At 38.6% G+C, this 24,409-nt stretch overlaps 1 protein-coding gene and 1 pseudogene across 3 annotated transcripts in view; both read right to left on the bottom strand.

Annotated features, from left to right (window-relative positions):
* Window positions 1-24,409, bottom strand: part of BTBD8 (BTB domain containing 8) — a 125,709-nt gene that overhangs the window by 88,989 nt on the left and 12,311 nt on the right. For all 3 annotated transcript variants that reach the window (XM_032247881.1, XM_032247882.1, XM_032247883.1), the window contains 2 exons: window positions 12,310-12,503; window positions 9,614-9,731 (listed from right to left, as the gene is read on the bottom strand). In XM_032247881.1, the coding sequence (XP_032103772.1) occupies window positions 9,614-9,731; window positions 12,310-12,503 (312 nt within the window). The remainder of the gene's footprint in view (window positions 1-9,613; window positions 9,732-12,309; window positions 12,504-24,409) is intronic.
* On the bottom strand, window positions 12,510-13,644 carry LOC116529954 (annotated as a pseudogene).

Below are 24,409 nucleotides of genomic sequence, written 5' to 3'. Positions count from 1 at the left end.
TGTATAAGGTAAAACTACACAAAGACATGCAAATAATAAAAGCCAGGGAGCTATATGGCTGACAGATATTCAAGTTCCTTCCAGCCAGAATTGAATACTTGAGGCACTAAGATCCCAGAAACCTCAGTAGAAAGGCTTTACAACATTTAGGGCAAAGAATATTCTAGATGCACCCTAACAAAATTTAAAAAGAAGCCTCATAAATATGAAGCTGATCCACAATAACTTAAATGCCTGCTTAAAAAAACTTAAATAATATTTTTCAAGAAAAACAATAACATTCAAACACTCAAAAACATAATATTTATAATGCCTGGTATTTGATTTAAAAACCAGGTAATATGAAGAGGCAGCAAAATGTGAACATTAAAAGGAGGACAATCAGTCAATATTAACAAATCCAGAAACGACAGAGAAGATGGAATTAGCAGAAAAAGCAGTTTAGGGCTGAGTGTGATGGCTCACACCTGTAATCCCAGCAATTTGGGAGGCTGAGGCAGGAGGATTCCCTGAGGCCAGGAGTTCAAGACCAGCCTAAGCAATAGTGTGAGAACCCATCTCTCCCCCACCACCAAAAAAAAAAAAAAATTAATTAGCTGAGCGTGGTAGCGAGTGCCTGTAGTCCCAGCTACTCGGGAGGCTGAGGCCAGAGGATCACTTGAGCCCAGGAGTTCAAGGTTACATAAGCTATGATCATATCACTGCACTCCAGCCTGGGCAACAGAGAGGGATCCAAGAAAAAAAAAAGTACAATGGTAGACTTACACTACCTTACTGTAAATAGTCTACTCCAATTAAAAGGAGATTAGGAGACTAGATAACAAAAGCAAGACACAACTATTTTTGGTCTATAAGAAATTATTTTAAATCCATTTTAAATTTAAACACAAAGTTTAGAAGTAGAAGGATATAAAAAGGATACCATAAACACTAATCATAAGAAAGCTGGAATGGCGATATTAACCGAAGTAAATTTCACAACAAGTGACGTTACCTGGGATATTACCTAGGAACTAGCAATATTTCATAATAAAAATGACTCAATTCACTATGAAGAAATAACAATCCCAAATATGTATGTACCAAATAACAGAGCTTCAAAATACATGAAGCAAAAACTGACAGAACTAAAAGGAGAAACAAATTTATAATGATACTCGGAGACTTCAATACTCTATCAGTAATAGGATATGTAGATAAAAATTCAGCTAACGACATAAGACTTGAGCAACACTATCAACGAACTTTTTCATTTATTGAACACTCCACCACAGGACAACAGAATACATATTTTTTTAAGTACGTATGGAACATTCACTAACATAGACCATATTCTGGGCCATCACAAGTTTCAATAAATTTAAACAAACTGAAATAATATAAAATATGCTCTATGAACACAATGGAATTAAACTAGAAATCAATAATGGAGAAATGTCTGGAAAATTCCCAAACAGTTGGAAATTATACCTCTAGACAACCCATGGGTAAAGAAGAAATCAAAAGGCAAGTTAGAAAATACATGTATTTGAGTGAAAATACAATATTATCAAAATTTGTAGGCTGTAGGTAAGCAGTGCTTAGAAGAAAATGTTTAGCTTTTAAATGCTTATAGTAGAAAAGGAAAAAGGTTTCATATTAATGATCTAGAATTCCATCTTAAACAGCAGCATAAATTAAACCCAAAGTAAGCAAAAGGAAGAGAAAAAGTGAAAGAACCTTGCTCTCTGCTCCTTCCATTCTTGTGCAGCACCAGACATGACGTCCCTGAGACACTATGGTGCAAGTGAAGCCCAGAGTAAATGGATTTGGCTGTACTGGGTGCCTGGTAATCAGGGCTGCTTTTAACTCTAGGAAAGTAGATGCTGTTACCATCAATGACCCCTTCACTGACCTCGACTACATGGTCTACATGTTTCAGCAGGATTCCACCCATGGCAAGTTCCACGGCATCGTCAAGGCTGAAAATGGGAAGCTTGTCATCAATGGAAATCCCATCACCATCTTCCAGGAGCAAGATCCCACCAAAATCAAACAGGATGATGCTGGTACTGATTATGTTATGGAGTTCACTGGCATCTTCACTACCGAGAAGGCTGGGGTTCACTTAGAGGGCAGAGCCAAAAGGGTTATCATCTTTGTTCTTTCGGCCGATGTTCCCATGTTTGTGATGCGCATGACCGTGAGAAGTATAAAAACCTCAAGGTCATCAGCAATGTCTCTTCTACCACCAACTGCTTACCCCCTGGCCAAGATCATTCATAACAACTCTGGCATCATGGAAGGCATCAGGATCATAGTCCATACCATCACCGCCACCCAGAAGACTGTGGATGGCCCCTCTGGGAAACTGTGGTGTGATGGCCATGGCGCTCCCCAGAACATCATCCCTGCATCTACCTACTGGTACTGCCAAGGCTATGGTCAAGGCCATCCCCAAGCCAAACAGGAAGCTCACTGGCATGGCCTTCCATGTCTCTACTGCCAACCCGTTAGTCATGGACCTGACCTGCTCTCTGAAGAAACAAGCCAAATGTGATGACATCAAGAAGATGGTATAGCAGCATCAGAGGGAGCCCTCAAGGGCATCCAGGGCTATAATGAGCACCAGATTGTCTCCTCCAACTTTAACAGTGACACCCAGTTTCCACCTTCAATGCTGGGGCTGGCACTGCCCACAATTACCACTTTGTCAAGTTCATTTCCCAGCATGACAATGAATTTGGCTACAGCAACAGGGTGGTGGACCTCATGGGCCACATGGCCTCCAAAGGGTAAGAGCCCCCAGACCACCAGCCTCAGCAAGAGCATGAGAGGAAAAGAGAAGCATTCAATTGCTGGGGAGTCCCTGCCACTCTCAGTCCCCCACCACACTGACAATCTCCCCTCCTCACAATTTGTACACCAACCCACTGAAGAGGGAGGGGCTTCAGGGACCCTGACAATCAAATGAATATTTAATGTACTAAGTTTGCTATAGTTTTTATTTTTCTATAAAAAAGGACAAAGATAGTGACCTCAGAGTATGATTAAGCCTATTTGAACAGATAAAATTATACCTGCTGCCGAAGCAAGCACAGAATTAAAAACATTAAGTAATCTGTAATTCTTTCCTTAAAAAATGGAAAGCCAGATTTTAAAAACTTTTTTAAATTATAAAAACAGTATGTTTGTAGTTAAACTTCAATATAGAATTGGATAAAGTAAAAATTTTGAGTTCTCACCCTGATTCTTAACTTCAATTCCATGATATAGAAATAACCATTGTTAGCAGTTTATTGGATGTCTGCCAGGCCTTTTTTCCATGGCAGTCTTTTCTATCACACTGTTGAATATTAATATATAATCCATTTAATCCTCAGTACTTCATCAATTTCTTTATGAATCCCAATCTCAGCACCATAATAGCTGGCAAATAAAAAGTGGTTTTTTTTTAACAATTACTTCTTACTTTATCTGACTATGCCTAGTGGTAAAGATATGTGATCATACAGCATGTCATTATTTATATGTGTGGCAGCCATGGGAATATACCCTTCTAATCTTTGACTGCATAATAACCAATAGCTACAGCATTCTGAAGTTTATTCCACCTGGGTCACACCACCTTCTCATAAGCTATTTCCTGACAGTAACTGAACCCAGCAAGAATAAGGCAGGTCTAGCCCTAGAAAACAGGGGCTTCTCTGATGGGTGCCTTTGGCATGGGAACTTTCCAATAATGGTCTTGCTCAACTTTTCTTAGAACTCCACTGCAGTCTAAGATGTTTCTATCCAACCTAACCTCCTTCTCTTTCTCCTTCACTCAGAGTCAAATCATTGTTGCAGTCTAGCAGCTCTGTTTTCTCTGGCTTTTTCCCTATGTTCTCTCACATGCATTTAGCCTAATACATTTCTTGAAAGTCTAATCCCATCTTTGTGTCTACTTCTCAGAAGACTTGAACACAGCATGTCAGCCATTTCCATTTTAGTAAAATTAAAAGCATCGAAGGCTTAAACAATTACCCTGACCTTAAAACAGAAACTTAGAAAACATTCCTACTTAATTAGGACACATGCCTCAGGTTAAAAAATAATGCTGTAGATGGTGTGGTGCATTAAAAATCTTTGCCAAATATTTTATTTTCTAACATGCCAAAAACTATTTTCTCCTTTTGATTGTTTAATTTCAACTGATAATGCTGCTTCTGGCTCTATCAAGATGCCCTAATTTCTGCCTTGCTGCTGCTTTAGTACACTGCTATTCAATACTTCCTAATGTTGGCTGAACTAGATTCACTACTCCAGGCAGAATAATGGCCTGGATTATGCAGAGAAGCTCTAGAGAAGGAAATTTTAATAGGTCTAATTTTTAAAGTATTCTTACTTCAAGAATTTTTTTTTTCCTTTAGTTCCATACAACTGAGCAAAGGTTAAATCCAGAGTAGTGAATCTAAATTTTTGGAGTAGTTACTACTAACCATTTCACTTCTTAGCAAATACTATAGATAATACAACTTTGTAAAAGCAAAGTTAACCTCTTGAGAATTTTTGGACATCCATTGGCTATAGCTTTCACAGGACTGGCCTTTCCGAAGTTAAGTACAGTGGATATCCTATTAACCAATACAATAGTTGGACTAATAGTTGTTTTGTTAATAAAAAAAATGAGGAATTAAAAAAAAATTTCTGTATCCTATAATCATTTTATTCTAACTTAAGAAGAAATATGCATTTAATTCACAAATCTTTTATCATAAGACCCATCTTTTTTTTTTTTTTTTAACATGGGTTTACTGATATGAGCCTCATTCTCACAAAAGCAATACACATATACCCTATGATATCTAGTTTGATTTTAATTTTTTTTGAGACAGGGTCTTGTTCTATTGCCAAGGCTAGAGTACAATGGCACAATCATGGTTCATTGCAACCTCAAACTGCTAGGCTCAAATGATCCTCCCGCCTCAGCCTCCCAATTAGCTGAGACTATAGGTGTACACCACCATGCCCAGCTAAATTTTTTTGTAGAGACAGGGTCTCACTTTGTTGCTTAGGCTGGTTTCAAACTCCCTGGTTCAAAAGATCCTCTGGTCTCAGCTTCCTAGAGTGCTGGGAAAACAGGTGTGAGCCACTGCACTTGGCCCAATAGCAATTTTTAAAGTGCCTTTCCCTTATTAAATCCTTTGGAAGCACTCACCTGAGTTTTCACTGAAACAATAACTTTTCTCTTTCATACTTAACATGTCATTGACTTATATTTGTTGTCATCAAAATAATAGATTCAAATGGCATAAGCAGGCTTGGGAACAACAAACCCAAGTGACTCCTGAAAGACGTTTTTAGACTTGCAGGTCCCTGTGGTATATTTGTCTCTGCTTTTTTGTTGTCTTATATAAAAACAGGCCACTTAACCACATTTAGGCTATAGTTTGCTGACCTCTGATATGAGACAAGCTAGAATAGGCAACATCTATGTGCCTGTCTTACAGATATCTATTACATACTTATAGCAACTAACATTTACTTTTGAAAGCTTACAACGTGCCAGGTACTGTGCTAAGTGCTTCATGTGCATTATCTGATTCAATCTTCACAGCCATCCCATGGTATAAATTCTATTATTCCTTTTACAGATAAAGAAATTGAAATTTGGAGAGATTAAGTAACTTCCCAACAATTAATAAGTGGTGGAATTTTAAAAATAAGTGGTGGAATCATAATCTAAATTCAAAAAGACCAACTTCTGAATTACTAAACCATACCACTTCTGAAAAAGCTTTTAGCTTTTCAAGGACATACAGCACAATGATCTTAGAACACAGTGCTAATTTACAAAATATTCATAGAGAAATTAAAGGAAGATTTGACATCTGAACCCAATGAGTGAATGTCTAATGATATATAATCATGCACTGATAAGAAAGGCATTCTGGAAGACACACCAGATTTTCAGTGTCACAAAGCTAAAGTTAGGAATGATGGGGCTGGGCATGGTGGCTCACACCTATAATCCCAGCACTCTGGGAGGCCAAAGTGAGATTACTTGAGGTCAGGAGTTCAAGACCAGTCTGGCCAACAAGGTGAAACCCCATCTCTACTAAAAAAATACAAAAATTAGCCGAGCATCACGGTGGGTGCCTGTAATCCCAGCTACTTGGGAGAATGAGACATGAGAATCTCTTGAACCCGGAGGGTGGAGGTTGCAGTGAGCTGAGATTGCGACACTGCACTCCAGCCTGGGCAAAGGAGCAAGACTTTGTCTCAAAAAAAAAAAAAAAAAAAAAAAAAAAAGGGCCGGGCGGGGTGGCTAATGCCTGAAATCCTAGCACTTTGGGAGGCCGAGGTGGGTGGATCACCTGAGGTCAGGAGTTCGAGACCAGCCTGGCTGTCATGGTGAAACTCCATCTTAAAAAAAAAAAAAAGAAAAAGAAAAAAAAAAAAGGAATGACTGCTCTGCTTTTTCAATAAGGAGAATTTTAATTATGGAACACAGAAATGCAATAAATTATCTTAAAAATGTAACATTTAGTTTCTTTCACAAAACATTAAAATAACAAATTACACTAAAAAATGGGAAATCAGCAATGGAGTGGGTCAGGCAGATACTTAGAGGTAGACTGAAGGTAACAGGAGGAAATACAAGCAGAAAGAAATGTACAATAACCAGATGGTATTCATATGGTAATTGAAAGTATTTTGGGCAGGAAGATAATGTTACAGAGGTCCACAACAAGGGGTATTGTGCAATAGTATCCCAGGATACAAAATTCAGAAAAGTAGTAACATAACCAACTAATGGAATCCATGAAGGCTAATCAGGTAGTAGGCCCACTGAGTGCTCGTTAACAACTATAATTTAATTCTCATAATCACCTTATGAGACGGAGACTGTTATAATCCCCATCTCTGATAAGGATGCTGAAACACAGAATGAATCGTTAAATGACTTACCCAAATTCACACAGCTAACAATAGTGGACATGGATTTAAAACTTATACAGATTGTCCCCCACAGTCCACATACTCTTAACCACTCTGTTACAAATAATTTCTTTGGCTTAGTTGTGCCACCGCAAGCAAGTGACTGGCATCAGACTATCTTTCAGCATAGAAAGTGTTCCAGGCACTGGGCCAAGGATCATGGTAAAGAATTGACAGAGCACCATTTTCTACTAAGTCTTATTCCAAGCTAAGCAGGCTTAAACTGGAGAGACTACCTTGGAAGAACTGTGTTAACAGGGATGTTGCTGAGGAAGTAACTTGAACATGAGAGAAAGATTAGCTTAATAGAAGACTATACCAATTTGGGCACATTAAACTAGCAAACTAAAGTTTTAAAAATGTTGATAGCTAAACTGAATACAATTCCAGTCACAAATCCTGGTCCTTTGTAAGTACTTGTATTGAACTTTTAATATATGAGTATGTGGCCGGGCATGGTGGCTCACGCCTGTAATCCCAGCATTTTGGGAGGCCGAGGTGGGCGATTGTCTGAGCTCAGGAGTTCAAGACCAGTCTGGGCAACATGGTGAAACCCCGTCTTTACTAAAATACAAAAAATTAGCTGGGCGTAGCAGTGTGTGCCTGTAGTCCCAGGTATTCGGGAGGCTGAGGCAAAAGAACTGCAAGTACCCGGGAGGCAGAGGTTGCAGTGAGCCAAGATCAAGCCACTGCACTCTAGCCTGGGCAAAAGAGCAAGACTCCGTCTCAAAAAAAAAAACAAAAATAAAAAAAAAAAAATATATATATATATATATATATATATATGACTATATATAATTAAAAAATTAAAGCAGCCATATTACAAAAGGATTTTTAGCCACACCACTAGAAGAATGCTGACAATTATCATCTAGAACAGGAAGTAATTGAGAAAGTCCCAATGATGGGCTTTAGATGTGTTCTCTGAACTACTGACATAATATCCCTTAAACTACGTAATAAAATTAGTATGTACTATATACAGAGAGATGTTTGAGTCTGGACTAGCAAGGTAATCTTGTAATTTAGAATTTGCTATTCTAACTTACCTAAGGGAAAGAAAGTAGGAAAACTTACTGTCTTTCTAGTTAACATGAATTTCTTTCTTATTGTTAGGTTAATAAGATACACCAGAAATGTGAGCAAGAGCTGACCTGGAATACAAACCTAATATTCTAGATCCAGCTCCTAAAACATAGTCCTGTTAGTTCACTGTCAGGCAGCACACAGGGAAAGGCCAAATACGTGCACTGTTTGAGGACATATTGCAAATGGTCACAGGGTCCTGCCTTCCCTGTATGACAGTAATAGCTTTAGGGCTCTATAACTTTGGTAGGATGCCCATATGGTCTCATGAAAAACCTGGACACAAAATAAAATTAATTTTTAAAGTAGAAGTGTGTTGGTCAAAAAAAAAAAAAAAAGACAGAGACATACACCCACACCCACACCATGATTTAGGAAATATACCCATAGTATGGAAAATATAATGACCAATCTACATTATATTCTGAATTTTGCAATATTTAATGCAGATTTCGTAAGAATTAGGAAAATTTATGTATGTACATTTACAAAGTACATATTCCCAGAGAGAAAAGTTCAAATTCTGAATAGTAAATAGTCTAGTTCAGACTAGCAATCCTTGGGTTGTACTGATGGCAAAACCAGCATGATTTCTAAGAGTACAAATATTACCACTATTTGGCTTGACAGATTACTGTAACCTAAACCCACTGCTAATTTCATTAAGAGCTGTGCACCCCCGAACCTAGAAGATTACTTCTTGCCACGCAAATACTCTGGTTCTTCCAATTCATGAACACCAGAATAACTTTTCATCAACATTCTATTTAAAACACAAAGAGAGGAAGAACTGCCTGGGTTCCTTAGTTTTCTGTTTCAGATTCTAGTAAGGCCCAGCTGTATTTTTTTCCCTTGAGTTCCAAAAGATAATATGTATTTCTTATTAAAATTTTTTCTGCTTTTAAGCAGATTTTGGTTACTTGCAATCAGAGCCTGACTAAAACAGGCAGCAGGCTTTAATTTAAAATCTAAAAGCCCAGAATGTCTAAGCAACCCAATTCTGAAGCAGAACAATGGATTTTAAAAAGTACATTGAAATATTAAACCTCCTAATCAATGCTATTCATGAGTATCATCTATTTTGAATCACAGAATCTGTGCCAAAATGCATTCAGAGAAAATATATGTCATTCATGTAGAAACAATACTTCTCAGTACTATAATGCCTATAAAATTTAAAATTTACATTTAACTACATTTTCTGTGACAGTGGCTTCCAAATCTATTTTAGGCAGCAGAATATTTTATTCTAATAAAATCTTAGGTTCATGACAAATGCAGAGCATATATGAGATCTGCTCTGGCAGAAACATATATATGCACATGTCTGGGTTGGCCCATGTGTGCATGTGTGAAAACGTTGCAGAAAACCTTGCCTGATGGCCAACCTCTTCCCCTGTTAGAGACTCCCCCTGAGGAATCACAGTGGAACCCCTTTGGCCTTCACGGAACCCCTGTGGCCTGTGTGAATCAGAGCTTGAAAACCACTGTGCTGGAAAGAGACAGCTGCCCTTCCACACTCTACAGCCACAACCAAGACACTAAATCAGTCGTGTCTATTTACCTGTGAGCTTTAAAACGTTTTCCATCAACAAAAAAATCAATATCTGGGCAACAAGGTTTCACATAAAGCTTCAATAAATCTTCTCCTAATTCAGATGCAGGCTCCAAGTCATAATTATCTTTAAAAAAGAAAAACAAGACTAAAAAATAGTTTAATATTACAAACATTCAAAAATTGTCTTCTATTATTAGCAAGAGGTTTCCCACATAATTCTCTCAATTAGTTGGAATATTTAAGTGGTAAATTAAAAATAAAACAAAACGTTTCAATTATCTACACTTTCTCCTTTGAAATACACATATTTCTACTTACATGTAAATATAGATATAGTCATGCATTGCTTAATAATAGTCATGCATCCTTAATGACAATTCGGAGAAATATGGTGTTAGCTGATTTCATTGCTGTGTGAACATCACAGAGTGTACTTACACAAACCTAGATGATGGAGCCTATTACACACATAGGCTATATGGTGTAGCCTATTGCTCCTAGGCTATAAACCTGTACCACATGTTACTGCAATTAATAGTGTTGGCAACTGTAACACAATGTTAAGTAGTTGTGTATGTAAACATATATAAACACAGAAAAGGTACAGTAAAAATCTGGTATCGTAATCTTATGAAACCTCTGTCATATATGTGGTTGAATATGAAGCTCAAAAAAATTACAAAATACCATTTATATAAGGGGTAGAAAGATGATACATCAGTAAAAACAACTGAGAAATGACCAAAAAGGAAAATCAAGAAAGCATGGTGTCACAGAAAGCAGAAGTTTCAAGGAGGGCAGTATAAACAATATGAAAGGCTGCAAAGAGGTTAATGAGATGTAGACAAAAAATTTCTGTTAAGCTGGCAACTGGGAGGTTACTGATGAACGTGGGGATTTTACATGGAGTGATGGAGTAAATAGTCAAAAGGTAGAGGGTTGAGGGGTAAGCCCTTTTCACTTAAACTCACAACTTGTTTGGCCACTTTAAAGGGTTGCCATAGAGCCATGGCAGAGCTCTAGGCAAGAGTAGCAAAACTGGATTTCAAATATCAGCTCTGTAATTGCTCTGTGTGATCTTGGGAAAGTCTCTTATGCTCCCTGAGTCTTAGGGTCCTATCTGGGTCTTACTGATAAAATCAGTCTGTAACACTTCTTAGGGTTTTATGAGGCTAAATTAAATAAAGCATACAAATGGATCTACCTCAAAGCCTAGAATGTCTATTCATTCACTCATAACTAGATATAGTGACTGTAACGTAACAGGAAACTAACCAGGATAGATCAGGTGAGCAATTATTGCTTTACACACCAGTAATAAGATCCTTTAATCCAACAAATAATTTCAAATACAGTCAATTCTGCTCTAACACTTGTTTTGAAAAAAATGAGTTTGATCCAATACAATTCATGTATTAAGGAATAATTTGAGCATAAGATGAATTTTCCATTTGCTTAGGTGCAAAATTCACACGAGAAACACTAGGCTAATGCAGAAAGCTACACTTGGCTGAACTAAGCCATGCATATACACACATGCACACCTAAATATCTACCAGATACCTCAGTTTGCTGCATGTGTTATGAGCCACACCCATTTATATATGGTTTTATAAATTCCCATCTGACTTCAGACAACTATTAAGAGACACTTTTCTTTGAATATTTTTATGTTTCAGCATGGTCTGACCTTTCTGAGCAGGGCACCAGTAAACTTGGTTAAAGGATGGTTAAACAGCTAACATGCCTTGGAACCTAAAGATATCTATTACTCCAGAAAAATTTAGAAACTTTCCTCCCCTGGAGGCCATTTCCTTATATTCCAGGGTAGGGAAACTACCTTCTCCTCCCCTCCCAAAGATTTACCTTCCAAAGTAAAGGTCTGTCTGTCTCTGCAGAAGAGAATGGGAAGATCTGCCAGCAATCTGTGAAAGCTTAAAGAGTCCTAATTTTGGTGTTCCTCTTCTGTGGTGCAATCCCACTGCATGAGCTGGGTAACATCAGGTCCTCACTGCATTGCCTCACAGAGCTCAGGGGTTGGCACTAAGATGCTCTGTGAGTGATAAATGGTCTGTTCTCTGATCCAGGGACCTGAGATTTCCTGTCAGAACCTTTTTCTAGGCATACATCCATTCTTAATATTCTCTTTCCATCAATTCACAGTAACTCACAAGCTGCAATCCTTCGGAAATCCACTTCTACAAGCAAACTTCAGGTCTTTTTCAAGATAAAATGCTATTATGTATTATAGTATCTATGTATTTCTTAACCACTTAACATGCATAAAACTAGGCTACCATTTTTATTAGGGTATTATTTTTATTAATGTGTCATGGTAAAGTTTTGTGTAACAGCAATTTCTGTGTGGCACAGTGCTTTTAAGGAATGCATACATTGTCTTGTAACAGAACTGACTCTGCTTAAGCTTCTTTACTGGTGTAGATTATACTAAGGACAATAACAAAGAGGCGTAGTGGCTAAAAGGAGAATTGTGAGTTATGTATGGATTTATTCATAATAACCGTATCTGCAACTACTTGGGAAAACCTGGAGTTAGCAATACTGCTTTCAGTTCTCCATGCTTACGTTAAAAAAAAAAAAAAAAAAAGTAAAGCACGTTTTTGAAGTATGCTTTTCTCTAACTGTATCAGAATATGGTTATTTTCATGGCTATAAATAAAGCTCCATAAAAAATACCTCACCATTGAAAATTAAATCATCTCTGTCACTGATATCCTCTGGAATTTCATGCTTCTGAAGAGAACAATCCGATGAGTTCTTAGACTTTGGAAAATTGATGTCAAGTTGCTTTTGTGATATCCCAATCTCCACTATCTTTTTCCTAAGAATTTCCTCTTCATAGTTTTTTACGTTTCTGTTTGATGAATATATAACCCTAAAAGACAAAATATAAAATACTAATTAAATAATATTGGTGATTCTTTTTTTAACTTGGGTTTTAATTATGTATATAAATAGCAACATGCGAATAAGGAGTTCTAAGGCTTGTACATTATCTCTAGGTGAAAGGGTTTCAGATTAGTTTGCTTGTAGGATGGTATCACCCAAGATAACAGAGTTCCGGTCTAGTTTTTCTTGAAGAAAAAAGCCAATTTAATACATTCAATACTAACTTCTCTGCCATTTTTCTGTAGAAATACTGATTTATTCTATGGCATTTCCAGTGTTTACCTATAACTGCTTAAGATGGGCAGAGCCTGGAATTTCCTACTTCGTTCCAGGTGAATTCTTCACATTTCCTGGCTTTTGAAAGTTCTCCTTCCACAAATCTTCTATGAGGATATATCCTCATAAACCTGTCATATAATCTCTCCCCACTGATCTGGGCAAACACGATAGCTTGCTGTGGATCATTGTGTTAATACAAGGAGGCAGCTAATCCCATTAAATCAGGCAGATACACTAGCTTCTTTATTTTTGAACCTCTAGCCAAAAGGAGTCCAATAAGGCCAGCAAAACCAGTAACACCAAGTCTTGGAAAAAATCCAGGAGGTGCATTTTGGAGATAGTCATAGCTGTCTAACCCACACTGAACCAAACTTTACATCTTGGGCTTAGTTTGGGGGTACGCTTCCTGACACCAGCTTGTGTATGGCTCACAGTAGTGTTGGAGCTGTGAGATGCTTTCTTCAAGCAGGCTCCTTGATTCCTCCACATACTTTGATTGACCCTCAGGAACTGCGTAGAGTGAAAGCTCATCAAATTTCATGGAATTTTTGGGAGGTGAGTCCTTTTTTGGTGCAGCATAGACTTTGAAGGTAAGCAAGCTCAGGCTGGCTGGCCCCACAGACCTCTGAATTACATTGAACATGTCGCTGGCAGTAGTGGCTCTGGCCATATTGGTGATTCTTAAAAAGAAAGAATGCTAGTATCCTTAGTGTGCCACTTTCATATATAATATTAAACCTTCTTAATTTGGACTAACTGTAGAAAGAAATCTAAAACCGCAGAAGTAGGCTGGGCATGGTGGCTCACACCTGCAATCCCAGCACTCTAGAGGCCGAGGCGGGCAGATGGCTTGAGGTCAGGAGTTCAAGACAACCCTGGCCAACATGGCGAAACCCCGTATCTACTAAAAAAAAACACACAAAAATTAGCTGAGCATGGTTGCAGGCACCTGTAAGCTACTTGGGAGACTGAGACATGAGAATCTCTTAAACCCAGGAGGCAGAGGTTTCAATGAGTTAGATCGTGCCACTGTACTCCATCCTAGGCAACAGAGCAAGACTCTATCTCAAATAATAATAATAAAATAAAACAGCAGAAGCCAGGTACAATGGCTCATGCCTGTAATCCTAACACTTTGGGAGGCCAAGGCAGGAGGATTGCTTGAGCTCAGGAGTTCAGACCAGCCTGCGCAACACAGTGAGACCTCCTCTTTACAAAAAATTTAAAAACTTAGCAGGGCATGGTGGAATGTGCCAACTACTTGGGTGGCTGTGGTGGGAGGATCATTTAAGCTCCGCAGGTCAAGCTGCAACGAGCTGTGACCATGCCGCTGCACTCTGGTCTGGGCAATAGATTGAAATCCTGTCTCAAAAATAAATAAAAATAAAAAATAAACAGCAGAAAGTTTGAAAAGTAGTCTATAAAAATGTTAAATGTTAAAAAGCAATATATAATGCCAGAAATGGGAATTGCCCAAAACATGGCTGCCACCGGCTACCCACAGTGAGTGCCACCTCACCCCTGGGCCCTTCAATGCCTCTGTTTCCCCTTGGAGGACTACGTGACAGGTGGAGCTTCCCAGGGTCCTCGTGAGAAGTATGTCTGTAGGAGTTATCATGGATATTTCAGGAGCTGTCTTCCTTCATGTGAATTTTGTCATGCATCAGTAAAATTACTCCATAGATTTGCTTGGAAGGCACTGCGTTTACCAAGATGGCTGGAGCCTTGTGAATGGGCATAAATGGCTAAGGTCTGGCAACTATCAATATCAAGTATCCATGCACCTGGCCTGAGTTGATCCCTCTGCCCTTCAGAGCTTGTGATATGAGATAATGAAAATGACAACTCAGAACATTCCTGAGAGAGAACTACCCTGTGATGTAGAAGTAACTCAGGATTAGAAAACTAAACATTGTATGTTCTCACTCATAAGTGGGAGCTAAGCTATGAGGATGGAAAGACAAAAGAATGATACAATGGACATTGGAGATTGGTGGGGGAAAGGGTGGAAGGAGGGTGAGGGATAAGACTACAAATTGGGTACTCTGTATACTGCTCGGGTATGAGTACAAACAGAAATCATCACTAAAAAACTTATTAATTTAACCAAACACCACCTGTTCCCCCACAAACCTATGGAAATAAAAACAAAACAAAGGCAGGGCGCGGTGGCTCAAGCCTGTAATCCCAGCACTTTGGGAGGCCGAGGCGGGTGGATCACGAGGTCAAGAGATCGAGACCATCCTGGTCAACATGGTGAAACCCCGTCTCTACTAAAAATACAAAAAATTAGCTGGGCATGGTGGCGCGTGCCTGTAATCCCAGCTACTCAGGAGGCTGAGGCAGGAGAATTGCCTGAACCCAGGAGGCGGAGGTTGCGGTGAGCTGAGATCGCGCCATTGCACTCCAGCCTGGGTAACATGAGTGAAACTCCGTCTCAAAAAAAAAAAACAAAAAAAAAAAAACAAAAAATAATAATGCCAAAAAATTAGAAAAACTAGGCCAGGCACAGTGGCTCACACCTGTAATCCCAGCACTTTGGGAGGACAAGGTGGGCGGATCATGAGGTCAAGAAATCAAAACCATCTGGCTAACAGGGCAAAACCCCATCTCTACTAAAAATACAAAAACAGCCAGGCATGGTGGCACGCACCTGTAATCCCAGCTACTCAGGAGGCTGAGGCAGGAGAATCACTTGAACCTAGGAGGTGGAGGTTGCAGTGAGCCAAGATTGCACCACTTCACTCAAGCCTGGGCGACAATGCAAGATACCATCTCAAAAAAATAATAATAATAATTAGATAATCCAGATGAAATGGACAATTCCAAGAAAGACACAAACTACCAAACCTGACTCAAGAAGAAACACAGCATCTGAGTAGACCTACAACAAGTAAAGAGATTGAATTAACAATCAAAATCTTCCCTCAAAGGAAAAACAGAACCAGATAGCTTCACCGGTAGATTCTACCAAATATTTAGTAACACCAATCCTTCACAAATTTTTCCAAAAAACAGGAGAGGAAGGAACACTTCCCAACTCATTCTATGAGGCCCGTATTACTAATACAAAAGCAGACAAAGGCATCGCAAGGAAAGAAATACTCAGGCTGGCATTCCTCATTAACGTACACGAAAAAACCCTTGGCCAGGCGCGGTGGCTCACGTCTAAAATCCCAGCACTTTGGGAGGCTGAGGCGGGTGGATCACGAGGTCAAGAGATTGACACCATCCTGGTCAACAAGGTTAAACCTCGGCTCCACTAAAAATACAAAAATTAGCTGGGCATGGTGGCGCGCGCTTGCAGTCCCAGCTACTTGGGAGGCTGAGGCAGGAGAATTGCTTGAACTCAGGAGGCGGAGACTGCGGTGAGCCGAGATCGCGCCATTGCACTCCAGCCTGGGTAATAAGAGCAAAACTCCGTCTCAAAATAACAAAAAAACCCTCAACAAAATTAACTGTAAACTGAATCCAGCAGCATATAAAAAGGATTATACACTATGGCAAACAGATTTATCTCAGGAATTCAGAAAATTAACGTTATACACCATAACAGTAAAATAAAGGACAAAAACCACATGATCATTCAAATCAATGCAGAAAAATCATTTGTCAAAGTCCAACACCCTGTCATGATAAAACTGTCAACAAACTATGAATAAAAAAGAGTGTCCTCAACTTGATAAAGGACATCTAAGAAAAATCCACAGCTGACATCATACTTTAATGGTAACTGAAAGTTTTCTTTAGAAGATCATCAAAGATGTCTGTTCTTATTACTTCTATTCAATATTTTATAGGAGGTTTTAGCCAGGGTAATTAGGCAAGAAAAAGAAAAGGCATCACTGCATGGTAAAGAAATAAGTAAAGCTATCTTTATTTATAGATAACAAATTTGTATACATAAATCCTTGGAAATCCACAAAAAAACTACTAAACAAGTTCAGCAAGGTTGCAGGATACAAGACCAACATGTAAAAATCAATTATGTTTTTATATACTAGCAATGAACAATCAAAAATGAAATTAGAAAATAATTCAATTTACAACAGTATTCTAAAAAATAAAAATACCAGAAATATATTTAACAAAAAAAGTACAAGACACTCATTGAAAGCTACAAAACAATGTTGAAAGCAATTAAATAAATGGAAACACATTTCATGTTCATGGATTAGATAACTTAATATTGTTAAAATAGTAGTACTTTCTGAATTGATCTACAGATTAAATGTAATCCTTATTAAAATTCCAACTGACTTTTTTTTTTTTCCCCAGAAATTGACAAGCCAATCCTCAAATTCAAATGGAAATACAAGGGGTCCAGAATAGCCAAAACAATCTTGCAAAGAACAAAGTTGGAGGATTCACACTTCTCAATTTTCTAAGCTTCCTACAAAACTACAGTAGTCAAGACTGTGTGGTACTAGTATAAGGATCGTGGATGTATAGATCAATGGAATAGAACTGAGTCTAGGACATACATATATGGGCAACTAATTTTTGACAAGTGTCCAGACAATAATGCAATGGAGAAAGAACAGTCTCCCCCATAAATGGTGCTGAGACAACTGAACATCCAAATGCAAAAGAATGAAGTTAGACCCTAACCACATACCGTATACAAAAATTAACTCAGAATAGATTAAAGACCTAAGTAGAAAAGCTAAAAGTATAAAACTGTTATAAGTAAACATAGGCATAAATCTTCATGACCTTGGATTAGGCAATGGTGTCTTACATATGATACCAGAATCGCAGAAATTAAAGATGTCTGATTTCCAGAATACCCTAAAAAAGAACCCATAGAATGAAAGAACACTTCTGCAAATCATGTCTGATAAGAGTCTATTGTCCCAGTATATAGAGAGAACTCTTAAAACATAATAGAATAAAGAGAAATACTTCAACTTTAAAATGGGCAAAGGATGTGATTAGTTTCCAAATATGTAAAAATGACTGATAGGCATACAAAAATTGCTCAATATCATTAGCTATCATGAGAATGCAAATGAAAACAGTAAGATACCAGTTCACATCCACTAGGATAGATATTTTTTTTAAAAAAAAACCCAGATAACATGTTGAGAATATGGAGAAATTGGAAACTTTGTACATGCTGGTGGTAATGTAAAATGGTACAGCCATTTTGGAAAAGAATCTGTCAGTTCCTCAAAAGGTTAAACAGAGTTACTATATGACCCAGCAATTCCACTCCTCAGTATGTAATACAAGAGACTTGAAAATGTATGTTCACACAAAAATGTGTATATAAATGTTCATAGGAGATTTATTCATAACAGTCAAAAAGTTGAAGTAACTCAAAAGCCTATCATCTGATGAATGGGCAAACAAAATATAGTATATCCATATGTAGGGGGGATTAGGTAACATAGCAGGCCTGACTGCTATGCCTTGAAAGATTTATTTACAAGCTTGGTCCTTGACTAGTATCTGGAAACATGGATTTGGGTGGTGTTCTTGGCATTCTCTAAATGTAAAGGTGGCTCACTGTGTCTAAATTGTTTATACAAGCAATAGTTTATGCTGAACACTGACTTTCCTCCTGGGAGTCTCAAATTCGGGTACACATTGGGCAGGAGTACTTACATGACCAATTCCCAATAAAAAACCCTGGGCAATGAGCTTCTAATGAGCATCCCTTGTTGCCAACATTTCAGAAGCATTGTCACAACTCATTGTTGGGGAAATTAAGTATGTCCTCTGTGATCTCACTGGGAGATGACCCTTAGAAACTGGTGCCTTGATTTTCATGAACTTTGCCCCAAACAGCTTTTCCTTTTGTTTCCTTTCTTTGTAAATTATAGCGTTCAGTATGACTATATGCTGAGTATTGTGAGTCCTCTCAGCAAATCATCAAACCTGAGGATGATCCTAGTGACCCCTGATCTATCATATAATAAAATATTCAGCCATAAAGGGAATGAAGTATTGATACGTACCACAACATAGATGAACTGTGAAAATATCATGTCAAGTTTAGAAAACCAGACATAAAAGGCCATATACTCTATGATTCCATTTATATGAAATGACCAGAATAGGCAAATCCATAAAGACAGAAAGTAGGTTGTTTGCCAGGGGCTGGGTGTAGGAGGAAATAGGGGTGACTGCTAATGGCTATGGGGCTTCTTTCTGGGATAATAAAGATATTCTGGAATTAGTGATGTTGGTGGCACAACATTGTGAACATATTAAACCACTGAGCCATACACTTTAGAAGGGTGAATTTTACAGTATGTGAAAATTATACCCATTAAAAAAAAGAGTAGATGGGAGAAAAGGAATTGGTGAGAGTGTGATCGATAATTCTCTATAAGCTTTGATGTGAAAAGGAACAGAACATTAGGGTATTAGCTGGTAGAGTATTAGCTGAAAGTGAAGTCAGGTCAGGAAAAAGTTATTTTTTAGGTGGGGGAGAAAAATACCATGCTTAAGTGAGGAGATCTAAGACAGAAGAAATTTTCTGTGGAAAAATGAAAACTGCTAGAACAATGTCCCTGACTAGGTGAAAAGGAATAAGATGAGATCTGGTGGACAAATAGAGGATTTGATTTTAGAAGTACTGACAGTTCATCAGTAATAACGGGGAGGAAAATAAAGCATATAGGTACAGACACAAGTATGTGAATTGATATGGAAGAAGTCTGTAAAAGTTCTCACTGCTTTGAGTTTATCAGTGAAATAGAAAGCAATGTCATCAAAAGTGAGAATGAAGAGGAAGAGCTGAAGGTTCAGGAAACAGGAAGTATAAAATAATACTCCAGGAAAGTGGGAACTCAAATAGGACTAGGGAAATATAGGTGATTGGCCACATGCTATGGCTGATGCCTATAATCTCAGCACTTTGGGAGGCTGAGGTGGGAGGACCACTTAAACTCAGGAATTCTAGACTAGCCTGGGCAACACAGCATGATCCCATCTCTATAAAAACTAGACTTAGCTGGGTGTGGTGGCATGCACCTGTAGTCTGTAGTCCCAGCTACTCGAGAGGATCACTTGAGTCGGGGTGTTCAAGGTTACAGTAAACTATGATTGCACCACTGTACTCCAGCATGGGCAACAGAATAAAACACCATCTCAAAGAAAAAAAGAAAGAAAAAGAAAAAAAGGAAATATAGGTGATTGCATGAAGTATGACTAACAGCACTAAGTGCCTACTGGTTGTTAGCATGACTATGTGTTTTTCCAGCCACATTCAACTGTGTGAATGCAGAAGTAGAGAAGTCAGAGTTGAATGTAAGATTTGGGGTATTGACATACAAATCAAATTCAAAGGGAACAGTAGAGTTGAAGCTGAATGCAAAGGGAGTAGTAAAATGATAGCAAAAGGAATTTAAGCTGAGTAAGGAGGAAAATGAGGACATAAGAGGATCAAAGACAATTAAAATATAGGCTGGACTTGGTGGTTCATACCTATAATCCCTGCACTTTGGGAGGCTGAGGTGGGTGGATCATGTGAAGTCAGGAGTTCGAGACCAGCCTGGCCCACATGCCAAAACCCTGTCTCTATTAAAAACACAAAATTAGCTTGGCATGGTGGCAGGTGGCTATAATCCCAGCTACTTGGGAGGCTGAGGCACAAGAATTGCTTGAGCTTTGGAGGCAGAAGTTGCAGTGAGCTGAGATCATGCCACTGTCCTCCAGCCTGGGTACTGAAAAAAAGAAAAAAAAGTAGTAAGATTAACTCTACCAGGACCTGCAATTAATGAATTATTGGACTTGAAGTCATAAAGGGAATAAGCTAGAAAGACAGGATGTAGAAGTTAGAGAATAAGATTCCTGGCATCAAGATTATGGGGGCTGCAGCTATTGGTAACAGCACTACTTAGGATTTGACATGGCAGTAAGTAGTTGAGGTAGAGTGGATAACAAGATTACTAGAAGACAGGAATTGAAGGCACTGAGAGACCAGGTTACTGGAAACATCATCTATATAGCAATTGCAATTACTAAGACATAAACTTAGGAAAATTGACAATAGTAGCTAAAATCTTTCAGGAATGAGGACTGATCTGGTAGTCTGTAGATGATTGTCCTGTAATATAGACTAGCAAAACGACAGTCAACGATAGGGGAGTAAGAAGGAAGGAGGCAAGGACATTCATGAATGTCTCAGATGTACCGGAGTTTTGGTGTTATTCAGGTATAGTGAGGCCAACAGATCAGGAGATAATTGCCATTGAAAATATAATTTGTTAGTTATAATTTACAAGAAGAAGGGGTGCACCATACAGGGCCACACAGGGAAGCAACAGGATCTGTCAGAAGCAGCAAGGGGAAGGCACGGATAAAAGCCTTTATTGGGATTTTCAAGGGAAGGAATGAGCAAGGCAAAGTAAGCAACTGAACAGGACCAGGATTGGATTGTTTGAATAATGTTGGCTGGCTCTGGGCTACAAGAGTGATCCGTAGTTGTCTGGTACCTGACTATGGGATGACTAGGGGAAAAGAATATCTCCTGAAATATGAGAACCAGATAGAGAATGTGGATATATGGGTTGGTGCATGTACTTAGGATTGGCTAGTTCTCAGGCAAGTCATTTACTATCTCTAGGAATTAGCTAACCCTGGGAGGGGCAGTCTTCTCCCCCAACCCCATCAACAAGACCCCAGATACCAGAAAGAAAATACAACAAGGAAGACACCTATTCCACATACTTTCAATCCTTATAGTATAAAGAATGTGGAAGAGACAATGGCCACCACCAAAGAAAGCTTGCAGAGGAAATGATATTCTTTGTTCTGTGTTCTTTTATGTGTTTACCTGAGTGAGACTTTATCCTGGCATCTCCCAGCTCTTGATGTTAAACTAAAAATTCAAAGGTCCTCCCTCTTTTCTTTAACTCTCACATGCACATGCATTCTCAAAACAATAATCAGGTTATGATCCTGAATTGAATTTTAATCATGAGGTCATAAAGCAAGCACAACTTTCCACTGACAATCATTTGACCCCTATCTGAAGTCACTGCATATAAACCAACTTTTCAAAGGCTGTATTTCACATTCTAACTCAAGTGCACAAAGTGCACACCAAAGGGTTATAACAAGTAGCAACATAAAAGATTATTTCAAAATTGTTATCCGTTACTTAAAAAGAAATTTCACAAAGCAAAACTTCAAGAAATTATTTTATCAGAATTTTCACTGGAAGAAATTTTCATGTCAACATTTTCCACTGTACTGCTTTCCTTTTGCCTTCTTTTCATACAAATTTCAAAGCAATCTGCTTTAAAAGAAAAAAAAAAAAAAAAAAAGGGCACGTTCCAAGTTATTTCTGTGTGCAAGACACTACATGAGGCACCATTGGAGATGTGCACATCAATGAGACAATCTAATCTCAAGGAGCTTACATAATTACAGACACACACAACTAACCTAATACAAAACAGAATATGATTAAGTGCTTAAAATAGAGCACTGTGGAGTGATATGAAGCACAAAGCTAGCTACTCCAAACTGCTTTCTTTGAAATGAGAAAACTGAAGCTAAAAAAATAAAACAAGATAATGCACAGTCGGAAGATCTCATTACCAAGTCCAGTCCAGTGCTTCCTCCGCTCTCCCCTACTGGGTCTAACTCAATCTTTTCTAATCACTTTTTTTTTTTTTTTGAGACGGAGTTTCACTCTTGTTACCCAGGCTGGAGTGCAATGGCGCGATCTCGGCTCACCGCAACCTCCGCCTCCTGGGTTCAGGCAATTCTCCTGCGTCGGCCTCCTGAGTAGCTGGGATTACAGGCACGCATCACCATGCCCAGCTAATTTTTTGTATTTTTAGTAGAAACGGGGTTTCACCATGTTGGCCATCTAATCGCTTTTAATGATAGCAAATAACAGATACCATTGATGTAATGTCTCCCTTTCTCTACTGTATAAAAATTTGATCTATGCTAAGGATCTTTTTGTTTTAAGACAGAGTCTCACTCTATTGCTCAGGCTGGAGTGCAGTGGCATGATCTCTGCTCACTGCAACCTCTGCCTCTGGGTTCAAGCCATTCTCCTGACTTAGCCTTCTGAGTAGCTGAGACTACAGGTGAATGCCACCACACCTGGCTAATTTTTGATATTTTTAATAGAGACGGGGTTTCACCGTGTTAGCAAGGATGGTCTTGATCTCCTGACCTTGTGATCCGCCTGCCTCGGCCTCCCAAAGTGCTGGGATTACAGGCATGAGGCACCACTCCCAGTCAGGATCTTCTTTTAAACATACACTCAACAGCTGAAGAAACGTATAATTTCATAGCAGCTACTATTATGAATAACACAATAATCATGAGATCATAAAGCAAGCACAACTTTCCACTGACAATCATTTCAGCCATATCTGAAGTCACTACCTATAAAACAATCTTATTCCATCCTAAGTGCTTTATAACCATCATAATTAACACTCACGACACCACTATAGGTGTTATTAATGTGTCCATTTTTCAGATGAGGAAACTAATGGTGAGTGATTAGTCTAAGTTCACACAGAAGTGGTAGACCTGGATTCACTACAAAGTTTGTTTTACAACAACTTTCTACCACCTACTAGAAGAAAAAAGTGTACACTTTAAAATCAGTATTTTGGCCCAGGACAGTGGCTCACCCCTGTAGTCCTAGCACTTTGGGAGGCCAAGACGGGTGGATCATCTCGAGTTCAAGATCAGCCTGATCAACATGGAGAAATCCGTCTCTACTAAAAATACAAAATTAGCTGGGCATGGTGGTGCATGCTTGTAATCCCAGCTACTTGGGAGGCTGAGGCTGGAGAATTGCTTGAACCCGGGAGACGGAGGTTGTGGTGAGTCGAGATTGCGTCACTGGACTCCAGCCTAGGCAACGAGACCAAAACTCCGTCTCAGAAAAAAACATAAAGTTGGTATTTCAAACTCAACGATGAGCCTATAACCTATACTGAAAAAAACATAATGATTTTCTAAGTTGTACTTAAAGTATCTGCTTAAATTATAGTATATTAAGTTCTTTTAATGAACACAGGAAGCCAAGGTTAGGCAACTTTCCATTTATGCTTTCCATAGGAGCTTCACACATGAAACAGAAATTATAATAAAGAAAAAAGGCAGGCCGGGCGCGGTGGCTCAAGCTTATAATCCCAGCACTTTGGGAGGCCGAGGCGGGTGGATCACGAGGTCAAGAGATCGAGACCATCCTGGTCAACATGGTGAAACCCCGTCTCTACTAAAAATACAAAAAATTAGCTGGGCATGGTGGTGCATGCCTGTAATCCCAGCTACTCAGGAGGCTGAGGCAGGAGAATTGCCTGAACCCAGGAGGCGGAGGTTGCGGTGAGCCGAGATCGCGCCATTGCACTCCAGCCTGGGTAACAAGAGCGAAACTCCGTCTCAAAAAAAAAAAAGAAAAGAAAAAAGGCAACTGCTAAAGCATAAAATGAATAAGCCAAATCACATAAATACACTTAAAATGTAAAAGATAATTTTCTATACTAATGCAAATGTCATTTTTATTATAGGCAAAAACCATGTCAGCAAAACTAAAAGACTGGCATGTAAAAAACTTCTGGGATATAAGGATAGATATAAAAGATACATAAGGACATAAAACACAAAAATCCAACTGAATTC

Source organism: Sapajus apella, unplaced genomic scaffold (assembly GCF_009761245.1).
Source record: "Sapajus apella isolate SASKATOON/1434 unplaced genomic scaffold, GSC_monkey_1.0 scaffold64, whole genome shotgun sequence".
Taxonomy (NCBI): domain Eukaryota; kingdom Metazoa; phylum Chordata; class Mammalia; order Primates; family Cebidae; genus Sapajus; species Sapajus apella.
The sequence above is the reverse complement of the archived record's forward strand: the minus strand, read 5'-3'. Positions and strand labels throughout refer to the sequence as shown.